The sequence below is a fragment of the Ranitomeya variabilis genome, chromosome 1, assembly GCF_051348905.1.
Source record: "Ranitomeya variabilis isolate aRanVar5 chromosome 1, aRanVar5.hap1, whole genome shotgun sequence".
In the NCBI taxonomy this organism is placed as follows: Eukaryota; Metazoa; Chordata; class Amphibia; order Anura; family Dendrobatidae; genus Ranitomeya; species Ranitomeya variabilis.
In genome coordinates, this window is record NC_135232.1 from 1,160,772,553 (window position 1) to 1,160,797,883 (window position 25,331).

Consider the following 25,331-nt stretch of genomic DNA (forward strand, 5'->3'; position numbering starts at 1 on the left):
TTGTCTGGGGTCTAGCTGCTGTACAGATGCTTGCTATGCATCTAGATGTATCCCCTCCTCCACAGCACACAGTCGGCCTTGAGATAAGATGACATAGTGAAATGTAAGTGTTTTTTCAACTTTAAACCCATTTTATTTGTAATTGTCTGTACATACGAGAATTGTTTTCTTTATAATATCTTTTTATACTTTGTAAACACTGCCTACCTTTTTGAAGTAAAATATAAAACTACTAGCTTGTCTCTCCTTGCTCTATAGCGAACGGTCGCGTCCTCTGAAGTGAATTACACTACTAATCTGGGTTGGCTCCGGACCCTTTAATAATTACAAAATCGGAGCTGGTGGCAGCGGAATTTGTCCTGTGCAATTGGGAGTCTTTGCCGCGACCGGCGGCATTGATAATTATTGTTCCTGCCTGAGTGGGAGTAGTTATATCGCCCTCGCTGCAGTGTGCCCAATAGACAGTACATAGCACTAGTGTTAATTGAGTTTGCTTGGGTGCTCGGGTATGCACCAAGTATCTCAAATCCCAGCATATTGTTTTTTGAGTGTCTAATAGCCATGAAACATGCGGGGCAGGGGCTCCAGCATGTCACTGAAGCACCCGGTTCAATACTTGGTGCATACCGAGCACCCTAGGCAAACTGGAGTAGCGACCACTTGCACGCAACACTAATAGCGACTTATTCAATATGATGACCTAATGTTATCAAATTCTGTGCGCTACCTGTGGGTCAAAATACTCACTATACCCCTGGATCCTTGAGGGGTGTGGTTTCCAAAATTGGGTTACATGTGGGGAGTTTTCACTGTTTGGGTGCATGAGGGGCTCTCTAAAAGTGGCATGGCGTCCTCTCTTGATTCCAGCAAATTTTGGGTTCAAAAAGTCAAATGGCGCTCCTTCCAGAGCCTTGCTATGGGTAAAAACAGTAGTTTTCCCCCACATATGTAGTATCTGTGTGCTCAGTGGAAATTGCACAACAAATTTTGGGGTATATTTTCTCCTGATACTCTTGTGAAAATAAAAAAAAAAATAGGTGTAAAGTAAATTGTTTGTGAAAAAGTTAAATGTTCATTTTTCCTTCCACATTTTTTCAGTTCCTGGAAGCACCTGAAGGGTTAATAAACTTCTTGAATGTGGTTTTGAGCACCTTGAGGGGTGCAGTTTTTAGAATGGTGTCACTTTTGGTCATATAGACCCCCCAAAGTCACTTCAAATGTGAGGTGGTACCTAAAAAATGGATTCCTAAATGTTGTTGGAAAAATGAAAAATCGCAGGTCAACGTTTAACCCTTATAACGTCCTAACAAAAAATATTATGATTCCAAAATCGTGCTGATGTAAAGTGGACATGTGGGAAATGTTAGTTATTAACTATTCTGTGTGACATAATTGTCTGGTTTAAGGGCATAAAAATGCACAAATTGTAACATTTTACAAAATTTCTTCAAATTTCCGTTTTGGTTTTTTTTTCACAAATAAACACAAGTCATATCGAATAAATGTCACCACCATCATGAAGTCCAATGTGTCACGAGAAAACAGGATCACTGGGATCCGCTGAAGCTCCAGAGCTGTAATAAATGGTCAGAATTGTAACATTTAGCTTGGTCATTAAGGTCAAACTTGGCTCGGTCACTAAGGGGTTAAGCGCCTCTGTTAGACTTGGGTCCCTATGTTGGACAGACCCGACATTTTCTCTGGTCACTCCTATCTCAGGAATGTCGGCCTCAGGAGATGATACTGCCTCATCTAAGTGATATTTCTAAGAATCCCATAGTGTAAGTTCTGCCGGTGTAAATCCCTGTTGCAGAATTTAGGTGCCATTACACTTTTAGATCGGCTGTGCCTGCAGCTGCCTGACACAAGAAGAAGCCATCAGCAGCAGTCACCTCCTCACATCATGGGGGGCCGGGGGAGTAAAGTCTTCACTTTCTAGAATTGAACCATTAGTCTCAAGAAATGGAAAAACCCCAGAAATTCCCGTGACATCATCTGAAGGACTGAGGAAGCTGAGGGTCAGACTCCTCCAGAAACCTCCAGACATGGCTGCACCCACATCGCTCCTCGTCTTCCCTCTCATTATCGGCATCGGTGAGTAATTAGCAATAACTTCAATATTTCATAAATTACTCTAGGTATTGTGCCCTTAACAGGGAGCTGCTATACAGGGGACTGCCTGACTGCAGGGCGGCCGCAGGACTCAGCTCTGTGTACATGAGGCTGCTATACAGGGGACTGCTATACAGGGGACTGCTGTATAAGGAGCTGCTATACAGGGGACTGCTATACAGGGGACTGCTGTATAAGGAGCTGCTATACAGGGGACTTCATGACTGCAGGGCGGCCGCAGGACTCAGCTCTGTGTACATGGGGCTGCTATACAGGGGACGGCTGTATAAGGAGCTGCTATACAGGGGACTGCCTGACTACAGGGCGGCCGCAGGACTCAGCTCTGTGTACATGGTGGGCCATGTCTGGTGACTTTGGTAACGAGGATGCATACCAGCGACTCACTAATCTAATTTATCCCCAGGCAGGAGAAGTGGCCGGGACATCGGATCTGGCTGATCTAATCCTCCGTAACTTGTATCTATGCATTTCGACAGAGTTGGCGTTTATGGTTTCATATGTAAAAAGTTCTGATAAACTTTCACTTCCCCTCCACTGCAGCCGCAGAGTCACATAATAACAGTAGGGGGCGCTCTTCATATCACTCAGCTGCCACTAAACAATACAACTATTCTACATGGGAGAGCGCCCCCTGGTGTCAGAAGGATTCTTCTAGAATTGGCGTCTAAGGCGATGAGTCTCGGCTCCAGTCCTCAAATTCCCCCAACAGATGATGTTTTCAGGCTTTTCTTGATATTACACAAGTTATAGAGTTACCAAGGCTTCAGAAATTGCCTCACGTTATAGAGAGAACTTGTGGGACCTGGAGCAATGTCTGATGCCTCGATAGTCCCATCACCTGAGTAATATGAAGGTTATTGAGGACAGGAGTTGGAAGTTCTGTCCTAAGGAACTTCTCAGAGGGGGCTCCTGGTGACCTCCTGGGACCAGTTGTTGGATTTTAGGACACTTGTGCCTTTTTTTTTAGCTGAGACAAGTCCTTGTGATTACTTCTGAGTTGCTTTAGCTTTGACTTTGATCCATGTTTCTCCAGAATGGTCTACAGATTTCTCCAAGTCTTGTTCTTGCTGACCGTCCTCTTGTTCTGTACTCGCCTCTTCTGAGCATGGTCCTGATATAAGGGCAGTACAAGTTGTTTGCCCGGCAGCTCTAAAAATGGCAACCGTTGACATGCTTTGTGCTGACTGTTCGGCTATCAGGTCCCAGTAGAGCTCCGACTTTCAACCCTGACAGGGATGGGGACCTACACGGGGTCCTGGCTTGAGTCCTTATAGCAATACTGGCTGGTGGTGCAGTCTGGCAGAAAGAATGGTCGGAACTAGGAGGCACAAAATCGTACGGCAGAATAGTCAGTCAATGAGCCGAGGTCAGAATCAGGACGATCCACTGGGAACACAAGAACAAAGCACTCGGGAGTTTACTAAAGATAGTCAAATTATAACTGACAGTAGACAGCAGGGTTTCAGGAACTTAAACGGGACCTGTATCAGCTGTCATGTTCCCTTTAAATAGATTGAAGCCTACCCAGTTGACACGGAAGGGAGCAAACACTGACAGACGATAACTCCAGTGATACCAGTTTGTACAGGCCTAGTAGTCCCAGTGCCATACAAAATATGAATGTGGCTCTGCCCAGCAAAAAAACAGACAGGACGGGCAGGCAGATGTCACAGGACCACTTCTCCGAGGACCTGTGTCTTCCAGCGTCTCCTGAATGGTCATTGCTGATGGCTGGGCCTTACTTTTGTGTCCTCTTGTAATGTTGTTTCTGTGTTTTCCAGTGGGAGATGTTGAGATTGAGACGCTCAGGATCCTTGGAGCCACCGGCTCTTCTGTCCTCCTTCCAGGACTGAAGAGTGAAGTAGAATTCAAAGGAAATATGATCTACGAGCTGAGAAAATTAGGTGGAAATCCCAGCTGGTTGATGATGGACCACGGAGAACCCCATGTACATAAGGTCTATGAAAACCGAGGGCAAGTCTTCCCAGAAAACAAGTCATTCCTGCTCACAAACCTGACTGAGAAAGACAACGGTATCTATGAGCAGAAGCTGAATCAGCGAACACTGCTCCGCGTGATCCTGACTGTGATTGGTGAGTGGTCCTAGTGATAAGGGAACTGGTGAGGAGGCCAGTCCTGTGGGGTTATTACATGATTGTGGGGCAGGAGACAAGAACATCAGATGAGCTCCATTCGGAAATGTGGAGATCTCCAGAAGCCGTGCCCAGCCCTTCAAGGTTTACTATCATCTCACCTCATCAGGGAAGTCCCCAGGTCTCCATCATGTGTCTTCTCATGATATGAACCATTCAGCCCATTGTTACTGGTGGGATCCATTGTGATGATGGTGATGCCAGGATCTTGCACGTATGGGGGTCACTGGACAAAGACTGTTTCACCCACATCCAGATTTACTCCAAGACAAGCAGATGTGGGCATTGCACAGTACCCATCCCATAACAAAACACCCATCCCACCACAGAGTACCCATCCCATAACACATCACCCATCACACAGTACCCACCCAGAAGCACTGTATCCATCCCATAATAGATCACCCATCCCATAACACATCAACCATGCCATAACACATCACATAACACAGTACCCACCTAATAGCACTGTATCATCTGTCTGTGACGACACATTTTATCTTAATTATCCAGGTCTCTATTTTCAGTAATGCTGGAGGCATAGACTGTTATCTTTTATGAAGCTTCTTCTTGTAGGTTGAAATTATATTTGTAAATTGATGAATGGTTGTTATTTATCTCTTATATCAGCTCCTATAGTTTATTGTATAGTTATCTTTGCAAAACAGAGAGGCAGGGTCACTGAGCAATGATGTTTGCTAATACGTTGATTACACATTATACCAGGCCATTCAGTTTGCTGACTAGCATACATTGAAGGATAAACTATTAATAATAGTTAACCTCATCACCCCTTCCCCTTGACCTGTGGATCATGGCTAGAAGAACACCAATAGTGAACTATATAAGTGGCATATGCCTCTATAACAGGTCATCTAGGACATCCAAGACATCCAGAGATTCTTTACAAAACTACAGCCGGGAGCATGCTACAGAATAGCTGCAAGATCATGGCTCCATCATGAAGGAAACAGATTTGACATTCTACAGGATGTCAGCTTAGGGGACCACGGCCCCAGCTGAAAGAATACAGATCTGCTCCATTGACCATCACTGAACACATGGAAACGTTTGGGAAAGCCAGGATTTGGACCCACCGGTCACATGGCTCCATGAAGATGTTTGAAGAATCCAGGTTTTTTCCTTCCAGTCACCTGGCCTTGTATCTAAATGGAATTTCATCTTCCTACTCTTGTCGTTACCTCCTGCAGACCGGTCACCATTCTGGTCGCTCTTCTCGGAACTTGCTCCAGTTTGTTGATGTCTTTTTTTAAAATGTGCCCAGAACTGGACACAGTATTCCAGATGAGGTCTGACCAAAGAGGAGTAGAGGGCAATAATGACTTCACATGATCTAGACTGGTATGTTTCTGTTAATACATCCCACAATTGTATTTGCCTTTTTTGCTGCTGCTGCATCACACTGTTGACTCATGTTCAGTCTGTGATCTATTAGTATACCCGTCTTTTTTACATGTGCTGTTGCTTAGCCCTATTCCTCCCTTTCTGTATATGCGTTTTTCATTATTATTGCCCAGATGTAGTACATTTGCATTTTTCCCTGTTAAAAACCATTCTGTTAGTTGCTGCCCACTGCTCCAGTTACTTATATCTTTTTGACTGCTCTCTCTCTTCTCCAGTATTAGCTATCCCTCATAGCTTTGTGTCATCAGCAAATTTAATCAGTGTACCCTCAATTCCTTCATCTAAATCATTGATAAAGATGTTTAACAATTCGGGGCCCAGGCCAGAGCCCTGTGGTACCCCACTTGAGACATTCTTTAAACTTGATGTGCAGCCATTTACGACCACTCTTTGGGTCGGATCACTAAACCAGTTATGAATCCACCTAACATTTGCCTCGTCCATTCCATACTTAGTCATTTTTTCAATAAAGATGGTGTGAGATACTTTGTCAAATGCTTTGCTGAAGTCAAGATATACTATATCTACAGCATTTCCCTGGTCCACCCAGTCAGTGATTCTGTCATAGAAGGAAATTGTTAGTCTGACATGACTTATTAGTTACAAACCCATGCTGACTCTGGTTAATCACTTCATTGTTATCCAGGTACTTGCATACATGTTGTTTAATAATTTGTTCAAAGATCTTTCCTGGTATAGACGTCAGACTCACCGGCCTATAGTTCCCTGGGTCCACCTTCTTCCTCTTTTTTAAGATAGGAACAACATTTGCTCTTGTCCAGCCTTATGGGACTTCTCCTGTTCTCCAAGAATTTTCAAAGATTATGGAGAGTGGTTCCAAAATTTCTTCTGCTATCTCCTTCAGTACTCTGGGGTGTAATTCATCTGGACCCGGAGACTTGAATTCATTTATGTTAGCGAAGTGTTTCCTCACAATCTCTCTGTTTATAGATATCTTGAATTCTTCTATTACTTAATAGGACAGTTAAAATCAGTTGATATTACATTTTCTTTCTGAGAGAAAACAGATGCAAAATAGGAATTTAAAAGTTTGGCCTTCTTAACATGCTTTCTTACCATTTCATCATTTTCATTCTGTAAAAATCCCATAGCATCTTTGACTTTTCTTTTACTTTTGACATATCCCCAAAATCCTTTTTTATTGCTTTTGACGTCTCTTGCAATCCTTAATTCATTGTCAGCTTTAGATAATCTGATTTGTGCCCTGCAGGTTCTGTAGACAGCATTATATTCTTCTTTAGATATGCCTCCCTCTTTCCATTTGATGAACATTTCTTTCTTCCTTTTTAGCATGTGTTTAAGTTCTGAGTTCATCCATCCTGGTTTCCTTAAATGCTTCCTATTCTTCCCTCTTTTTGGAATTGTTAACGAATGTGCTTTGAGAATCTCATTTTTCAAGATTTCCCATCCTTCCTTGACATTGGATCCCTCCGATTCTCTTTCTGAGTCCCTTAAAATCTGCATTTCTAAAATCTAACCTTAAAGTCTGAGTCTTCACAGGTCTTCCTCCTCTAGTTATCCAAAATTCTAAAATAGCATGGTCGCTACCTCCTAGCGTCCCAGCCACTCCTCAACCATTTCCTCCCTGTTTATAAGGATTAGATCCAAGGTAGCAGATCCCCTTGTTCTCTCCTACCTTTTGGAAGATAAAGTTGTCAGCAAGAGAGGATAAGAATTTGCTTGACCTGTTAGATTTGCCTGAGAGAGATTCCCAGCAAATGTCTGGATAGTTGAAATCTCCCATGACCACTATGTCATATTTTTTGGAGAACTTGTCCATTTGTTGCATAAAGAGTTCATCCATATCTTCAGCTTGCACAGGCAGCCTCGTGTCTCCTGTATGCTCCTGTATCTCTTGTATGCTCTTCTGTCTCCTGTATGCTCCTCTGTAGGCTTCTCTGTCTCCTGTATGCTCCTCTGTAGGCTTCTCTGTCTCCTGTATGCTCCTCTGTCTCCTGTATGCTCCTGTGTCTCCTGTATGCTCCTCTGTCTCCTGTATGCTCCTGTGTCTCCTGTATGCTCCTCTGTCTCCTGTATGCTCCCGTGTCTCCTGTGTGCTCCTCTGTCTCCTGTGTGCTCCTCTGTCTCCTGTGTGCTCCTCTGTATGCTCCTCTGTCTCCTGTATGCTCCTCTGTCTCCTGTATGCTCCTCTGTCTCCTGTGTGCTCCTGTGTCTCCTGTATGCTCCTCTGTCTCCTGTGTGCTCCTCTGTCTCCTGTATGCTCTTCTGTCTCCTGTATGCTCCTGTGTCTCCTGTATGCTCCTGTGTCTCCTGTGTGCTCCTCTGTCTCCTGTGTGCTCCTCTGTCTCCTGTGTGCTCCTCTGTCTCCTGTGTGCTCCTCTGTCTCCTGTGTGCTCCTGTGTCTCCTGTATGCTCCTCTGTCTCCTGTGTGCTCCTCTGTCTCCTGTATGCTCTTCTGTCTCCTGTATGCTCCTGTGTCTCCTGTATGCTCCTCTGTCTCCTGTGTGCTCCTCTGTCTCCTGTATGCTCCTCTGTCTCCTGTATGCTCCTGTGTCTCCTGTGTGCTCCTCTGTCTCCTGTATGCTCCTGTGTCTCCTGTGTGCTCCTCTGTCTCCTGTATGCTCCTCTGTCTCCTGTGTGCTCCTCTGTCTCCTGTGTGCTCCTCTGTCTCCTGTGTGCTCCTCTGTCTCCTGTGTGCTCCTCTGTCTCCTGTGTGCTCCTGTCTCCTGTATGCTCCTCTGTCTCCTGTGTGCTCCTCTGTCTCCTGTGTGCTCCTCTGTCTCCTGTGTGCTCCTCTGTCTCCTGTGTGCTCCTCTGTCTCCTGTATGCTCCTGTGTCTCCTGTATGCTCCTCTGTCTCCTGTATGCTCCTGTATCTCCTGTATGCTCCTCTGTCTCCTGTATGCTCCTCTGTCTCCTGTGTGCTCCTGTGTCTCCTGTATGCTCCTCTGTCTCCTGTGTGCTCCTCTGTCTCCTGTGTGCTCCTCTGTCTCCTGTGTGCTCCTCTGTCTCCTGTGTGCTCCTCTGTCTCCTGTGTGCTCCTCTGTCTCCTGTATGCTCCTCTGTCTCCTGTGTGCTCCTCTGTCTCCTGTATGCTCCTCTGTCTCCTGTGTGCTCCTGTCTCCTGTATGCTCCTCTGTCTCCTGTGTGCTCCTCTGTCTCCTGTATGCTCCTGTGTCTCCTGTATGCTCCTGTGTCTCCTGTGTGCTCCTCTGTCTCCTGTGTGCTCCTCTGTCTCCTGTGTGCTCCTGTGTCTCCTGTATGCTCCTCTGTCTCCTGTATGTTCCTCTGTCTCCTGTGTGCTCCTCTGTCTCCTGTATGCTCCTGTGTCTCCTGTGTGCTCCTGTTTCTGCACCATACACCTTTTATCTCTCGTCTACTCCTGACTGAGATCATTTCTTCTCATATTCTCTCCTTAGATCCCGTGGAGAATCTGGACTTGAGAATCGCAGATACGGACAATGTGACCTGTCGTGTTTCTCTTCTGTGTGATGCGGGGACAAGCGATTCCTCTAATGTAACCTTCCTAAGAAATGCATACGAGATAAAGGAGAACACGTCTAAGATCGAGAATGACCATCTCCTGGTCATTGATGGGACCAACCCCCAACATTGGGGCATCTACAAGTGTAGAGCGAAGAACCTTGTTAGCCAGAAGGACTCCCAGGAGATGGAGCTCATTCCCGAGAGTAATGTCCCTAATCATATTGTTTTATTGTCTTCTGTCCTCATGATCAGATCTGAGCATCTGAAGCCATCAATAGCAATGACAGACCAGGGTCTCCAGGACATGGTCCAGTCTTGGAGACTTCTTAAGTCATTGCCTTGAGTTGTTGGCTCCCGATCTTCCATATTATGTTCTCTACATTGTATCGCCCTTATGATATGTCGTCGTGGGTATAACGCCTGGCTTCCCCGTACATAGATGATCATCCATGACTTGTCTCCTCAGGAATCAGTGGAGGGTACGTGTTCTTCTGCATTGGCTGTATCGGAGGGGTCATCTACATCTGTCACCATCTCTGTCTACTGGTTACCATTTGTAAGTAGCATCACAATGAGCCAGAAGGCTGAGAAGCGACCCTTCATATTGCAGATCTTGGGCCCCTGTGTAGGAAGTGACTGTGATTGATGTGACTACTCCGGGACATCCTAAGGTATTAGGAGGGCAGGATTAGGGCCCGGCGGCAGAATTTGGCAGCACACAATGAGGCTAGACAAGAGATGGGGGACTGGTAGGGTATTGTGGGACCCTATGGAGGGTGGATGGTCCTATATGGGGGCTGCACTAAGAGGTGACCCCGTCTCTGCCTTCTGTAGTCCCTAGGGGGCAGTACCAGCATGTAACTGAGGTGATCCTCCAGGCAGTGAGGTGTATGTGTGTGTATATATATATATATATATATATACTGTATATATATACTGTATATCTACCAGTATAGCCCCAGGCTGACCAGCACATGAGCCGTTATGTCACTGACCCGTCATCTTATGTCGCAGGCCAAAAAGACACTTCTCTATCAAAACTTCTCTTTTCTGCTACGTGTATACTGGGAACCAGTATGGAGTCCAGCGCATCGTCCATCTTCTTACATGGTAGGTACTTTCCTTGCAAAGGCTGAAAATTAACCCCTGACCTGCCGCATGTCTGCTAACACTAGGACATTGGATAGATCTGCTCCCAAGGGGCAGGGCTTATCAAAAATGAGTGCAGCTTATCCAAAGAGGGTGGGGCTTATCTAAAGAGGGGTGTGGCTTACCTAAAGAGGGGGCGTGGCTAATCTAGAGGGTGTTGCTTATCTAAAAGGGTTGGCCTATATAAAGCGGGTGGGGCTTATCTAAAGAGGGTGGGCTTATCTAAAGAGGGGTGTGGCTAATCTAGAGGGTGTTGCTTATCTAAAAGGGTGTGGCCTATATAAAGCGGGTGGGGCTTATCTAAAGAGGGTGTGCTTATCTAAAGAGGGGTTTGACTAATCTAGAGGGTGGGGCTTATCTAAAGAGGGTGTGGCTTATCTAAGGTGGGTGTGAGGTATTTAGCTAAGAGGAGGGAACTTTATCCTCTTTGTCTCCATTATGTACTTAGCAGACAGAACTGGGGCGACATTGGCTCTGGGGTTGTCGCACAAAGATCTTTATGTGACCCTCGTATTTTTTGCAGTGTTATTTAATTCCAGCAATCAGACGATTGTGATAGGGGGGATCATCGTCATCATTGTCATTCTGATGGTTCGAGCTTTATGGTTATTGATGCTTTGTGGTGAGTATATATGGATTGTTCTGTCTGAATTATTCTGGGGGACAATGTTCAGACACTGGCTGCTCTGGGACCAGGGAATGAGGTTGAGGCACTGGTTGCTCTGGGACCAGGGGACGAGGTTCAGGCACTGGTCATTCCGGGACTAGGGGACGAGGTTCAGGCACTGGTCGCTCTGGAACCAGTGAATGAGGTTCAGGCACTGGTCACTCCGGGACTAGGGGGAATGAGGTTCAGGCAATGGTCACTCCGGGACCAGGGGACGAGGTTCAGGCACTGGCTGCTCTGGGACCAGGGGATGAGGTTCAGGCACTGGTCATTCTGGGACTAGGGGGAATGAGGTTCAGGCACTGGTCACTCCGGGATTATGGGGAATGAGGTTCAGGCACTGGTCACTCCGGGACTAGGGGGAATGAGGTTCAGGCACTGGTCACTCTGGGACTAGGGGACGAGGTTCAGGCACTGGTCGCTCTGGAACCAGTGAATGAGGTTCAGGCACTGGTCATTCCGGGACTAGGGGTAATGAGGTTCAGGCACTGGTCACTCCGGGACCAGGGGACGAGGTTCAGGCACTGGTCACTCCGGGACCAGGGGACGAGGTTCAAGCACTGGCTGCTCTGGGACCAGGGGATGAGGTTCAGGCACTGGTCATTCCGGGACTAGGGGGAATGAGGTTCAGGCACTGGTCGCTCTGGAACCAGTGAATGAGGTTCAGGCACTGGTCACTCCGGGACTAGGGGGAATGAGGTTCAGGCAATGGTCACTCCGGGACCAGGGGACGAGGTTCAGGCACTGGCTGCTCTGGGACCAGGGGATGAGGTTCAGGCACTGGTCATTCCGGGACTAGGGGGAATGAGGTTCAGGCACTGGTCACTCCGGGACCAGGGGACGAGGTTCAGGCACTGGTCGCTCTGGAACCAGTGAATGAGGTTCAGGCACTGGTCACTCCGGGACTAGGGGGAATGAGGTTCAGGCAATGGTCACTCCGGGACCAGGGGACGAGGTTCAGGCACTGGCTGCTCTGGGACCAGGGGATGAGGTTCAGGCACTGGTCATTCCGGGACTAGGGGGAATGAGGTTCAGGCACTGGTCACTCCGGGACCAGGGGACGAGGTTCAGGCACTGGCTGCTCTGGGACCAGGGGATGAGGTTCAGGGACTGGTCATTCCGGGACTAGGGGGAATGAGGTTCAGGCACTGGCCGCTCTGGGACCAGGGGACAAGGTTCAGGCACTGGTCATTCCGGGACTAGGGGTAATGAGGTTCAGGCACTGGTCACTCCGGGACCAGGGGACGAGGTTCAGGCACTGGTCACTCCGGGACCAGGGGACGAGGTTCAAGCACTGGCTGCTCTGGGACCAGGGGATGAGGTTCAGGCACTGGTTGCTCTGGGACCAGGGGATGAGGTTCAGGCACTGGTTGCTCTGGGACCAGGGGATGATGTTCAGGCACTGGTCGCTCTGGAACCAGTGAATGAGGTTCAGGCACTGGTCATTCCGGGACTAGGGGGAATGAGGTTCAGGCACTGGTCACTCCGGGACCAGGGGACGAGGTTCAGACACTGGTCACTCCGGGACCAGGGAATGAGGTTCAAGCACTGGCTGCTCTGGGACCAGGGGATGAGGTTCAGGCACTCGTTGCTCTGGGACCAGGGGATGAGGTTCAGGCACTGGTCGCTCTGGAACCAGTGAATGAGGTTCAGGCACTGGCCGCTCTGGGACTAGGGGGAATGAGGTTCAGGCACTGGTCACTCCGGGACTAGGGGGAATGAGGTTCAGGCTCTGGTCACTCCGGGACTAGGGGGAATGAGGTTCAGGCACTGGCCGCTCTGGGACTAGGGGGAATGAGGTTCAGGCTCTGGTCACTCCGGGACTAGGGGGGATGAGGTTCAGGCACTGGTCACTCCGGGACCAGGGGACGAGGTTCAGGCACTGGTCACTCCGGGACTAGGGGGAATGAGGTTCAGGCCCTGGCCGCTCTGGGACTAGGGGGAATGAGGTTCAGGCACTGGTCACTCCGGGACTAGGGGGAATGAGGTTCAGGCACTGGTCACTCCGGGACTAGGGGGAATGAGGTTCAGGCACTGGTCACTCCAGGACTAGGGGGAATGAGGTTCAAGCACTGGTCACTCCGGGACTAGGGGGAATGAGGTTCAGGCCCTGGCCGCTCCGGACAGGGGGAAGAGGTTCAGGCACTGGCCGCTCTGGACAGGGGGAATGAGGTTCAGGCACTGGTCACTCCGGGACCAGGGGACGAGGTTCAGGCACTGGTCACTCCGGGACCAGGGAATGAGGTTCAGGCACTGGCTGCTCTGGGACCAGGGAATGAGGTTCAGGCACTGGTCACTCCGGGACTAGGGGGAATGAGGTTCAGGCACTGGTCACTCCGGGACTAGGGGGAGTGAGGTTCAGGCCCTGGTCACTCCGGGACTAGGGGGAGTGAGGTTCAGGCCCTGGTCACTCCGGGACTAGGGGGAATGAGGTTCAGGCCCTGGCCACTGCAGGACTAGAGGGAATAAGGTTCAGCCCCTGGCCGCTCTGGGACAGGAGGACGAGGTTCAGGCACTGGCCGCTCTGGGACAGGAGGACGAGGTTCAGGCACTGGCCGCTCTGGGACAGGAGGACGAGGTTCAGGCACTGGCCGCTCCGGGACCAGGGGGACGAGGTTCAGGCAATGGCTGAGCCATCTTGCAGGTGTACTGATTATACTAAATGCCTCTCAGCAATGATCTTTAGCATATGCATGCTGCTCCTTTATGAACAGGGGAGCACAAGCACGCTCATACTAGACGCGCCTCCGGAAACTGTGGTTCCCACAACATGAAGCATGAGGGACATGCCTGGAGACCACGGGGCTGGGGCGGTGAATAAGCCGGTGTCCCAGGTTGGAGGAGGAAGGGGACAATCATGTAGGGGCGCCAGCCATAGCTCTACATATAAATACTCCACAATAGCAAAAAGAAATACTCACCGCCACCACCAATCGTATCTACAGGCGACTGGACACCCGTTACAGGTAGCGCATGGCTTCATGGGTGCGGTCCACAGAGCAAGAGGAACAGAACTATTACATTTTATATATTGAATCCAAAAAGTAGGCAGTGTTTATAAAAATATACTAAGATGTTACAAAATGGACAAAACGATATGGTGTATACAATCACATGAGATAAAAAGGAATGACTAAAAAAAAGTACTAAACATACAGTACAGACCAAAAGTTTGGACACACCTTCTCATTTAAAGATTTTTCTGTATTTTCATTACTATGAAAATTGTACATTCACACTGAAGGCATCAAAACTATGGATTAACACATGTGGAATTATATACTTAACAAAAAAGTGTGAAACAACTGGAATTATGTCTTATAGTCTAGGTTCTGCACAGTAGCCACCTTTTGCTTTGATGACTGCTTTGTACACTCTTGGCATTCTCTTGATGAACTTTAAGAGGTAGTCACCGGGAATGGTCTTCCAACAATCTTGAAGGAGTTCCCAGAGATGCTTCGCACTTGTTGGCCCTTTTGCCTTCACTCTGCGGTCCAGCTCACCCCAAACATCTCGATTGGGTTCAGGTCTGGTGACTGTGAAGGCCAGGTCATCTGGCGTAGCACCCCATCACTCTCCTTCTTGGTCAAATAGCCCTTTCACAGGTTGGAGGTGTGTTTTGGGTCATTGTCCTGTTGAAAAATAAATGATGGTCCAACTAAACGCAAACCGGATGGAATAGCATGCCGCTGCAAGATGCTGTGGTAGCCATGCTGGTTCAGTATGCCTTCAATTCTGAATAAATCCCCAACAGTGTCACCAGCAAAGCACCCCCACACCATCACACCTCCTCCTCCATGCTTCACGGTGGGAACCAGGCATGTAGAGTCCATCCGTTCACCTTTTCTGCTTTGCACAAAGACACGGTGGTTGGAACCAAAGATCTCAAATTTGGACTCATCAGACCAAAGCACAGATTTCCACTGGTCTAATGTCCATTCCTTGTGTTCTTTAGCCCAAACAAGTCTCTTCTGCTTGTTGCCTGTCCTTAGCAGTGGTTTCCTAGCAGCTATTTTACCATGAAGGCCTGCTGCACAAAGTCTCCTCTTAACAGTTGTTGTAGAAATGTGTCTGCTGCTAGAACGCTGTGTGGCATTGACCTGGTCTCTAATCTGAGCTGCTGTTAACCTGCGATTTCTGAGGCTGGTGACTCGGATAAACTTATCCTCAGAAGCAGAGGTGACTCTTGGTCTTCCTTTCCTGGGGCGGTCCTCATGTGAGCCAGTTTCTTTGTAGCGCTTGATGGTTTTTGCCACTGCACTTGGGGACACTTTCAAAGTTTTCCCAATTTTTGGAACTGACCTTCATTTCTTAAAGTAATGATTGCCACTCGTTTTTCTTTACTTAGCTGCTTTTTTCATAATACAAATTCTAACAGTCTATTCAGTAGGACTATCAGCTGTGTATCCACCAGACCTCTGCCCAACACAACTGATGGTCCCAACCCCATTTATAAGGCAAGAAATCCCAGTTATTAAACCTGCCAGGGCACACCTGTGAAGTGAAAACCATTCCCGGTGACTACCTCTGGAAGCTCATCAAGAGAATGCCAAGAGTGTGCAAAGCAGTCATCAAAGCAAAAGGTGGCTACTGTGAAGAACCTAGAATATAAGACATAATTTCAGTTGTTTAACACTTTTTTGTTAAGTATATAATTCCACATGTGTTGTTTGATAGTTTCAGTGTGAATTTACAATTTTCAAAGTCATGAAAATACGGAAAAATCTTTAAATGAGAAGGTGTGTCCAAACTTTTGGTCTGTACTGTATGTGTCGCGGAAATGGCGCAGATTGTAGAGGAAGGAAGCATTCATTTTTGGGGGAACAAACAAAACTTTTTATTAACACAAGTCACATCCACATACCTCTCCTCCGGTGACTCATAGCAGGGCTGGTGTTTAGAATATTGTGATCCACAACTTTCAGGACAGGATATCTTCACCCCGGAAGGTCCCAGGCGGGAGATATTAAAGTCATAATTACTATCACGATTTTATCTTTCTATAGAACAGAAACATGGCATGGATGTTGTCATCCATTAATTTGGAAGTGCTGCCGCAACCACCCAGTGATGTAAGACAATGTATAACGTTCGCCACTTTGTCATGAAGCCAGTAATATGCCTCTCATATCTACCATATCTATGCCGTTCATAAAAACCTCAATACTCATACTGGAGCCTAACCAAAAACAGGCTACTTGCCTTTCTGGTCACAGCAAGTGCCAAGGGTATTGGTTATCTCCCCAGCCATAAATCTGTCATCTCACCGAATTCCTCTGTTACATATGCCTGGACTGCGATCCATCAGATAATCCACTTTAATTACCTGTTCACACCAGGGTGGTCCCCTCTTCATAAGGGTCAAGTAGAGATTATAAGAGTGCAAGCCCTGCTTCAAAATTCACAATGATACGTATCAGATGGCTTTATAGATTGTGTAATTATATCTATGACGGTGACTCCTGTACACACTGTCACTGCAGAGGTTCAGGACAATATCCGGCTCCGTACATGGGACGTAGATGAGGGGTCGGGGCTCACAGTCTGCGGAGAATGGAGACACTAGTGTAACCATTGTACAAGACTGCACCTCTGTATTACACTCTGAAAGTCTCCTCTTTTTATAACCCGTCTCTCCATATATCACAGGTCTTCCCCTGCACCCGATGATAATCAGGATTATGGAGGATGCACTATTTGCAGCTGATTTGCTCCTGGTACCAGCAATTTATATACAGTACATATGGTTGTATTTGGCAGGTGAGTGCTCTGTTTACCGAGGGGATACCAGGGTCTGATTGTACATTGTGTCCACATTACATCCCTGGTGGTGGAGTCTCTGATTGTACATTGTATCCACATTACATCCCCGGTGGTGGAGTCTCTGATTGTACATTGTGTCCACATTACATCCCTGGTGGTGGAGTCTCTGATTGCACATTGTGTCCACATTACATCCCCGGTGGTGGAGTCTCTAATTGTACATTGTGTCCACATTACATCCCCGGTGGTGGAGCCTCTGATTGCACATTGTGTCCACATTACATCCCCGGTGGTGGAGTCTCTGATTGTACATTGTGTCCACATTACATCACTGGTGGTGGAGTCTCTGATTGTACATTGTATCCACATTACATCCCCGGTGGTGAAGTCTCTGATTGTACATTGTGTCCACATTACATCCCCGGTGGTGGAGTCTCTGATTGTACATTGTGTCCACATTACATCCCTGGTGGTGGAGTCCCTGATTGTACATTGTATCCACATTATATCCCCGGTGGTGGAGTCTCTAATTGTACATTGTATCCACATTACATCCCCGGTGGTGAAGTCTCTGATTGTACATTGTGTCCACATTACATCCCCGGTGGTGGAGTCTCTGATTGTACATTGTGTCCACATTACATCCCCGGTGGTGGAGTCTCTGATTGTACATTGTTTCCACATTACATCCCTGGTGGTGGAGTCCCTGATTGTACATTGTATCCACATTACATCCCCGGTGGTGGAGTCTCTAATTGTACATTGTGTCCACATTACATCCCCGGTGGTGGAGTCTCTGATTGTACATTGTGTCCACATTACATCCCCGGTGGTGGAGTCTCTGATTGTACATTGTGTCCACATTACATCCCCGGTGGTGGAGTCTCTGATTGTACATTGTATCCACATTACATCCCCGGTGGTGGAGTCTCTGATTGTACATTGTATCCACATTACATCCCCGGTGGTGGAGTCTCTGATTGTACATTGTATCCACATTACATCCCCGGTGGTGGAGTCTCTGATTGTACATTGTATCCACATTACATCCCCGGTGGTGGAGTCTCTGATTGTACATTGTGTCCACATTACATCCCTGGTGGTGGAGTCTCTAATTGTACATTGTATCCACATTACATCCCCGGTGGTGGAGTCTCTGATTGTACATTGTATCCACATTACATCCCCGGTGGTGGAGTCTCTAATTGTACATTGTATCCACATTACATCCCCGGTGGTGGAGTCTCTGATTGTACATTGTGTCCACATTACATCCCTGGTGGTGGAGTCTCTGATTATACATTGTGTCCACATTACATCCCTGGTGGTGGAGTCTCTGATTGTACATTGTGTCCACATTACATCCCTGGTGGTGGAGTCTCTGATTGTACATTGTATCCACATTACATCCCCGGTGGTGGAGTCTCTGATTGTACATTGTGTCCACATTACATCCCTGGTGGTGGAGTCTCTGATTGTACATTGTATCCACATTACATCCCCGGTGGTGGAGTCTCTGATTGTACATTGTGTCCACATTACATCCCCGGTGGTGGAGTCTCTGATTGTACATTGTGTCCACATTACATCCCCAGGGGTGAAGTCTCTGATTGTACATTGTATCCACATTACATCCCCGGTGGTGGAGTCTCTGATTGTACATTGTGTCCACATTACATCCCCGGTGGTGGAGTCTCTGATTGTACATTGTGTCCACATTACATCCCCAGGGGTGAAGTCTCTGATTGTACATTGTATCCACATTACATCCCTGGTGGTGGAGTCTATGATTGTACATTGTGTCCACATTATATTCCTGGTGGTGGAGTCTCTGATTGTACATTGTGTCCACATTACATCCCTAGTGGGTGGTGGAGTCTCTGATTGTACATTGTGTCCACATTACATCCCTGGTGGGTGGTGGAGTCTATGATTGTACATTGTGTCCACATTACATCCCTGGTGGTGGAGGATATGATTGTACATTGTGTCCACATTATATCCCCGGTGGTGGAGGCTCTGATTGTACATTGTGTCCACATTACATCCCCGGTGGTGGAGTCTCTGATTGTACATTGTATCCACATTACATCCCTGGTGGTGGAGTCTATGATTGTACATTGTGTCCACATTATATTCCTGGTGGTGGAGTCTCTGATTGTACATTGTGTCCACATTACATCCCTAGTGGGTGGTGGAGTCTCTGATTGTACATTGTGTCCACATTACATCCCTGGTGGGTGGTGGAGTCTCTGATTGTACATTGTGTCCACATTACATCCCTGGTGGTGGAGGATATGATTGTACATTGTGTCCACATTATATCCCCGGTGGTGGAGGCTCTGATTGTACATTGTGTCCACATTACATCCCCGGTGGTGGAGTCTCTGATTGTACATTGTGTCCACATTACATCCCTGGTGGTGGAGTCTCTGATTGTACATTGTGTCCACATTACATCCCCGGTGGTGGAGTCTCTGATTGTACATTGTGTCCACATTACATCCCCGGTGGTGGAGGCTCTGATTGTACATTGTGTCCACATTACATCCCTGGTGGTGGAGGATATGATTGTACATTGTGTCCACATTACATCCCTGGTGGTGAAGTCTCTGATTGTACATTGTGTCCACATTACATCCCCGGTGGTGGAGGCTCTGATTGTACATTGTGTCCACATTACATCCCTGGTGGTGGAGGATATGATTGTACATTGTGTCCACATTACATCCCTGGTGGTGGAGTCTCTGATTGTACATTGTATCCACATTACATCCCTGGTGGTGGAGGATATGATTGTACATTGTGTCCACATTATATCCCCGGTGGTGGAGGCTCTGATTGTACATTGTGTCCACATTACATCCCCGGTGGTGGAGTCTCTGATTGTACATTGTATCCACATTACATCCCCGGTGGTGGAGTCTCTAATTGTACATTGTATCCACATTACATCCCCGGTGGTGGAGTCTCTGATTGTACATTGTATCCACATTACATCCCCGGTGGTGGAGTCTCTGATTGTACATTGTGTCCACATTACATCCCTGGTGGTGGAGTCTCTAATTGTACATTGTATCCACATTACATCCCCGGTGGTGGAGTCTCTGATTGTACATTGTATCCACATTACATCCCCGGTGGTGGAGTCTCTAATTGTACATTGTATCCACATTACATCCCCGGTGGTGGAGTCTCTGATTGTACATTGTGTCCACATTACATCCCTGGTGGTGGAGTCTCTGATTATACATTGTGTCCACATTACATCCCTGGTGGTGGAGTCTCTGATTGTACATTGTGTCCACATTACATCCCTGGTGGTGGAGTCTCTGATTGTACATTGTATCCACATTACATCCCCGGTGGTGGAGTCTCTGATTGTACATTGTGTCCACATTACATCCCTGGTGGTGGAGTCTCTGATTGTACATTGTGTCCACATTACATCCCCGGTGGTGGAGTCTCTGATTGTACATTGTGTCCACATTACATCCCCAGGGGTGAAGTCTCTGATTGTACATTGTATCCACATTACATCCCCGGTGGTGGAGTCTCTGATTGTACATTGTGTCCACATTACATCCCCGGTGGTGGAGTCTCTGATTGTACATTGTGTCCACATTATATCCCCAGGGGTGAAGTCTCTGATTGTACATTGTATCCACATTACATCCCTGGTGGTGGAGTCTATGATTGTACATTGTGTCCACATTATATTCCTGGTGGTGGAGTCTCTGATTGTACATTGTGTCCACATTACATCCCCGGTGGTGGAGTCTATGATTGTACATTGTGTCCACATTACATCCCTGGTGGGTGGTGGAGTCTCTGATTGTACATTGTGTCCACATTACATCCCTGGTGGTGGAGGATATGATTGTACATTGTGTCCACATTATATCCCCGGTGGTGGAGGCTCTGATTGTACATTGTGTCCACATTACATCCCCGGTGGTGGAGTCTCTGATTGTACATTGTGTCCACATTACATCCCTGGTGGTGGAGTCTCTGATTGTACATTGTGTCCACATTACATCCCCGGTGGTGGAGTCTCTGATTGTACATTGTGTCCACATTACATCCCCGGTGGTGGAGGCTCTGATTGTACATTGTGTCCACATTACATCCCTGGTGGTGGAGGATATGATTGTACATTGTGTCCACATTACATCCCTGGTGGTGGAGTCTCTGATTGTACATTGTGTCCACATTACATCCCCGGTGGTGGAGGCTCTGATTGTACATTGTGTCCACATTACATCCCTGGTGGTGGAGGATATGATTGTACATTGTGTCCACATTACATCCCTGGTGGTGGAGTCTCTGATTGTACATTGTATCCACATTACATCCCTGGTGGTGGAGGATATGATTGTACATTGTGTCCACATTATATCCCCGGTGGTGGAGGCTCTGATTGTACATTGTGTCCACATTACATCCCCGGTGGTGGAGTCTCTGATTGTACATTGTATCCACATTACATCCCCGGTGGTGGAGTCTCTAATTGTACATTGTATCCACATTACATCCCCGGTGGTGGAGTCTCTGATTGTACATTGTATCCACATTACATCCCCGGTGGTGGAGTCTCTGATTGTACATTGTGTCCACATTACATCCCTGGTGGTGGAGTCTCTAATTGTACATTGTATCCACATTACATCCCCGGTGGTGGAGTCTCTGATTGTACATTGTGTCCACATTACATCCCCGGTGGTGGAGTCTCTGATTGTACATTGTGTCCACATTACATCCCCAGGGGTGAAGTCTCTGATTGTACATTGTATCCACATTACATCCCCGGTGGTGGAGTCTCTGATTGTACATTGTGTCCACATTACATCCCCGGTGGTGGAGTCTCTGATTGTACATTGTGTCCACATTACATCCCCAGGGGTGAAGTCTCTGATTGTACATTGTATCCACATTACATCCCTGGTGGTGGAGTCTATGATTGTACATTGTGTCCACATTATATTCCTGGTGGTGGAGTCTCTGATTGTACATTGTGTCCACATTACATCCCTGGTGGGTGGTGGAGTCTCTGATTGTACATTGTGTCCACATTACATCCCCGGTGGTGGAGTCTATGATTGTACATTGTGTCCACATTATATTCCTGGTGGTGGAGTCTCTGATTGTACATTGTGTCCACATTACATCCCTGGTGGGTGGTGGAGTCTCTGATTGTACATTGTGTCCACATTACATCCCTGGTGGTGGAGGATATGATTGTACATTGTGTCCACATTATATCCCCGGTGGTGGAGGCTCTGATGGTACATTGTGTCCACATTACATCCCCGGTGGTGGAGTCTCTGATTGTACATTGTGTCCACATTACATCCGTGGTGGTGGAGTCTCTGATTGTACATTGTGTCCACATTACATCCCCGGTGGTGGAGTCTCTGATTGTACATTGTGTCCACATTACATCCCCGGTGGTGGAGTCTCTGATTGTACATTGTGTCCACATTACATCCCCGGTGGTGGAGGCTCTGATTGTACATTGTGTCCACATTACATCCCTGGTGGTGGAGGATATGATTGTACATTGTGTCCACATTACATCCCTGGTGGTGGAGTCTCTGATTGTACATTGTGTCCACATTACATCCCCGGTGGTGGAGGCTCTGATTGTACATTGTGTCCACATTACATCCCTGGTGGTGGAGGATATGATTGTACATTGTGTCCACATTACATCCCTGGTGGTGGAGTCTCTGATTGTACATTGTATCCACATTATATCCCTGGTGGTGGAGGATATGATTGTACATTGTGTCCACATTATATCCCCGGTGGTGGAGGCTCTGATTGTACATTGTGTCCACATTACATCCCCGGTGGTGGAGTCTCTGATTGTACATTGTGTCCACATTACATCCCTGGTGGTGGAGTCTCTGATTGTACATTGTGTCCACATTATATCCCCGGTGGTGGAGGCTCTGATTGTACATTGTGTCCACATTACATCCCCGGTGGTGGAGTCTCTGATTGTACATTGTGTCCACATTACATCCCTGGTGGTGGAGTCTCTGATTGTACATTGTATCCACATTACATCCCTGGTGGTGGAGGATATGATTGTACATTGTGTCCACATTATATCCCCGGTGGTGGAGGCTCTGATTGTACATTGTGTCCACATTACATCCCCGGTGGTGGAGTCTCTGATTGTACATTGTGTCCACATTACATCCCTGGTGGTGGAGTCTCTGATTGTACTTTGCGTTTCTTGTAGCCTCTGATCTCTGTGGCTTGAGGAATCGGCAGATACTGTGGACGCTCCTGCAGCTTGTGATCGGCTTCGTCATCCTACTTGCTGTGGTCCTGCCCCTGAGGATCCTGTGGGTGAAGTGTGAGTACAGTGGGAGGATCACACATGATGAATAGATGTGTGATGTCTCATCTACAGTGAAGGGCTGGGGTCTACTACAAGTCGTCCATTGCTGTGATTACACATAGGTAGATTAATTTTTAGTTTGCACTGTGGCCCCTGGGTAAATAAGATTCAGTACTTGTGGAGATCACTGGCGGCTTTCATAAATTGTATTTTATCTGTGCCTTGTAGAGTGTGCAGGGTCTGAGACTCGTGATGACATCACACGTAATCACCAGTGATGTCACGCACACCTCTTCAGAGCCGGCCACTCTCACCCCTTTGTATTTTGTCAGAATTTTGACCTCCCTTTTATCTTACTATACATTGTACAAGGATGTGAATATGCCGAGATTTTCTACATGTGTGTACGGAGACGCCAGGGCCTGGTGTTCGGCCACTCGGGGTTAATTGTCTATAAGAAGTGTTATATAATGTGTAAGAAGCTCCCGTCCCGTGTCTTATTACAGGCCGGCCAGGAGCTCCGGACCCCCACAAGGGCTCGTTTGCTCTCGCTCCAGACGAAGACGGAACGGTCGACATCAATGAAGACGAAAGAAAGAATGAAGGACCTGAAAAAGAAACCCAAAGTGGAGCGGATGAGACCCCAACATGAAATAAGAAACCTCTACACTCCTCAACATGGAAATTACAGCACCAAAAAGGAAAAGTGGTGGATGATGGAAATCACCGGGCAGAGACGTCACTGATCTGCAGCTGCTGGGAATGGAAACCAAATGATCAAAACCGCTGGACTTGTCCGGTCCGGAGTCTGAGCCTCGTGCAGAAATCCCGGCACCTCCGGCCTCGATTCCTATCACTGAGGTCAGTAATGGTCGTCTGAGACATTTCTTCAACATCACCAGGGCACACGTGGCTTGTACTACTGTGAGCCGCCTACGTGGCCTAAACATGCTCCCGTGGCCCCAGCATCTCCGGACTTGTCTACATCGGGGACATCAGGGAAATCATTGGTCGGTGATTACACAGGAGCAGCCGGCAGCAGATATTGATTATTCGTACAATCAGCTGCAGAACCGTCCTGATACGATCAATAATAACCTCAGTGATCGCAGCCGAGGCCGGAGGTGCCGGGATTTCTGCACGAGGCTCAGACTCCAGACTGAAGAAAATCCAGATTTTGCAAAAATGTAGTTTCCATTTTTCTATCATGTGCAGATCAGTAAGTTGTCTCCATCCTGTGGTTTCCATCATCCCACCTCTCTTCCTTCCTGGTGATGGGATTTCTTTGTTGAGGCGTGCACGATCCATCGATCCAACTGGTTTTCTATGTGTAGATGGGTGACGGTGGTGGAGTCTCGCCATCATTGTGCAATGTGTGATTCTAGATGCTCCATGGTGACGTGGATGCAGCCAATTATCCTCTGATATCAGCGTTTGTTACTTTATTTATTCTGTCTATATGTCGTCTACCTGTCTGTTACCCTGGGGAGACTGGGCGGGCAGAGGTTATTTAGGGGCTGGGTTCCCTCCTGAACGTTGTCAGTCACAGAGGCCCAGGGTTTGTCCCAGAGGGGCCCAGGGTTTGTCCCAGAGGGGCCCAGGGTTTGTCGCAGAGGGGCCCAGGGTTTGTCGCAGAGGGGCCCAGGGTTTGTCGCAGAGGGGCCCAGGGTTTGTCGCAGAGGGGCCCAGGGTTTGTCGCAGAGGGGCCCAGGGTTTGTCGCAGAGGGCCCAGCGTCTGTCGCAGAGGGGCCCAGGGTGTGTCGCAGAGGGGCCCAGGGTGTGTCGCAGAGGGGCCCAGGGTTTGTCGCAGAGGGGCCCAGGGTTTGTCGCAGAGGGGCCCAGGGTTTGTCGCAGAGGGGCCCAGGGTTTGTCGCAGAGGGCCAGTGTCGGTCACAGAGGGCCAGTGTGATGAGCAAGAACAATGTTACGGAGCAGTGGATGGCCATAAAGCAGTGGATTTATCCTCTGTAACTGTGTCCTTCACCAGGTTACAGAGGGCTGATTGCGTCTGTGACTGTCCCGGGCACTGGAGACTGATGGCCATGAGATGTCATTCTATACTGGGCCAATAATGTAAATCTTCCCTGTACATACGTGTCTGGTTTTCTGTCTGTCTTATAACTTGGGGGTAATTATTTGGAGTGTAAGATTCGCCGTGCCTTGTAGGTGATTATAATGTCTATATAATGTAATTCTTTAGTAAAGTTTTGATATTTCCTCTA

General features: G+C 47.7%; 1 protein-coding gene across 1 annotated transcript; it reads left to right on the top strand.

The window, feature by feature from the left end:
• The first annotated feature begins 1,350 nt into the window (after nt 1-1,350).
• On the top strand, nt 1,351-25,331 carry LOC143793445 (uncharacterized). The gene is made up of 9 exons (XM_077280415.1): nt 1,351-2,094; nt 3,915-4,226; nt 9,112-9,381; nt 9,645-9,734; nt 10,193-10,288; nt 10,851-10,949; nt 16,644-16,754; nt 23,008-23,124; nt 23,616-25,331. Exons 1-9 carry the CDS (start codon nt 2,046-2,048, stop codon nt 23,759-23,761), a joined length of 1,290 nt encoding a protein of 429 aa, XP_077136530.1. The 5' UTR covers nt 1,351-2,045; the 3' UTR covers nt 23,762-25,331.

Excerpts from the sequence above, each read along its gene's own strand:
- LOC143793445 (XM_077280415.1), top strand. The coding sequence starts at position 2,046 with ATGGCTGCACCCACATCGCTCCTCGTCTTCCCTCTCATTATCGGCATC. Across the intron at positions 9,382-9,644 it reads GATGGAGCTCATTCCCGAGA|GAATCAGTGGAGGGTACGTG; the intron begins GTAATGTCCCTA and ends TTGTCTCCTCAG. Across the intron at positions 16,755-23,007 it reads CATATGGTTGTATTTGGCAG|CCTCTGATCTCTGTGGCTTG; the intron begins GTGAGTGCTCTG and ends CGTTTCTTGTAG.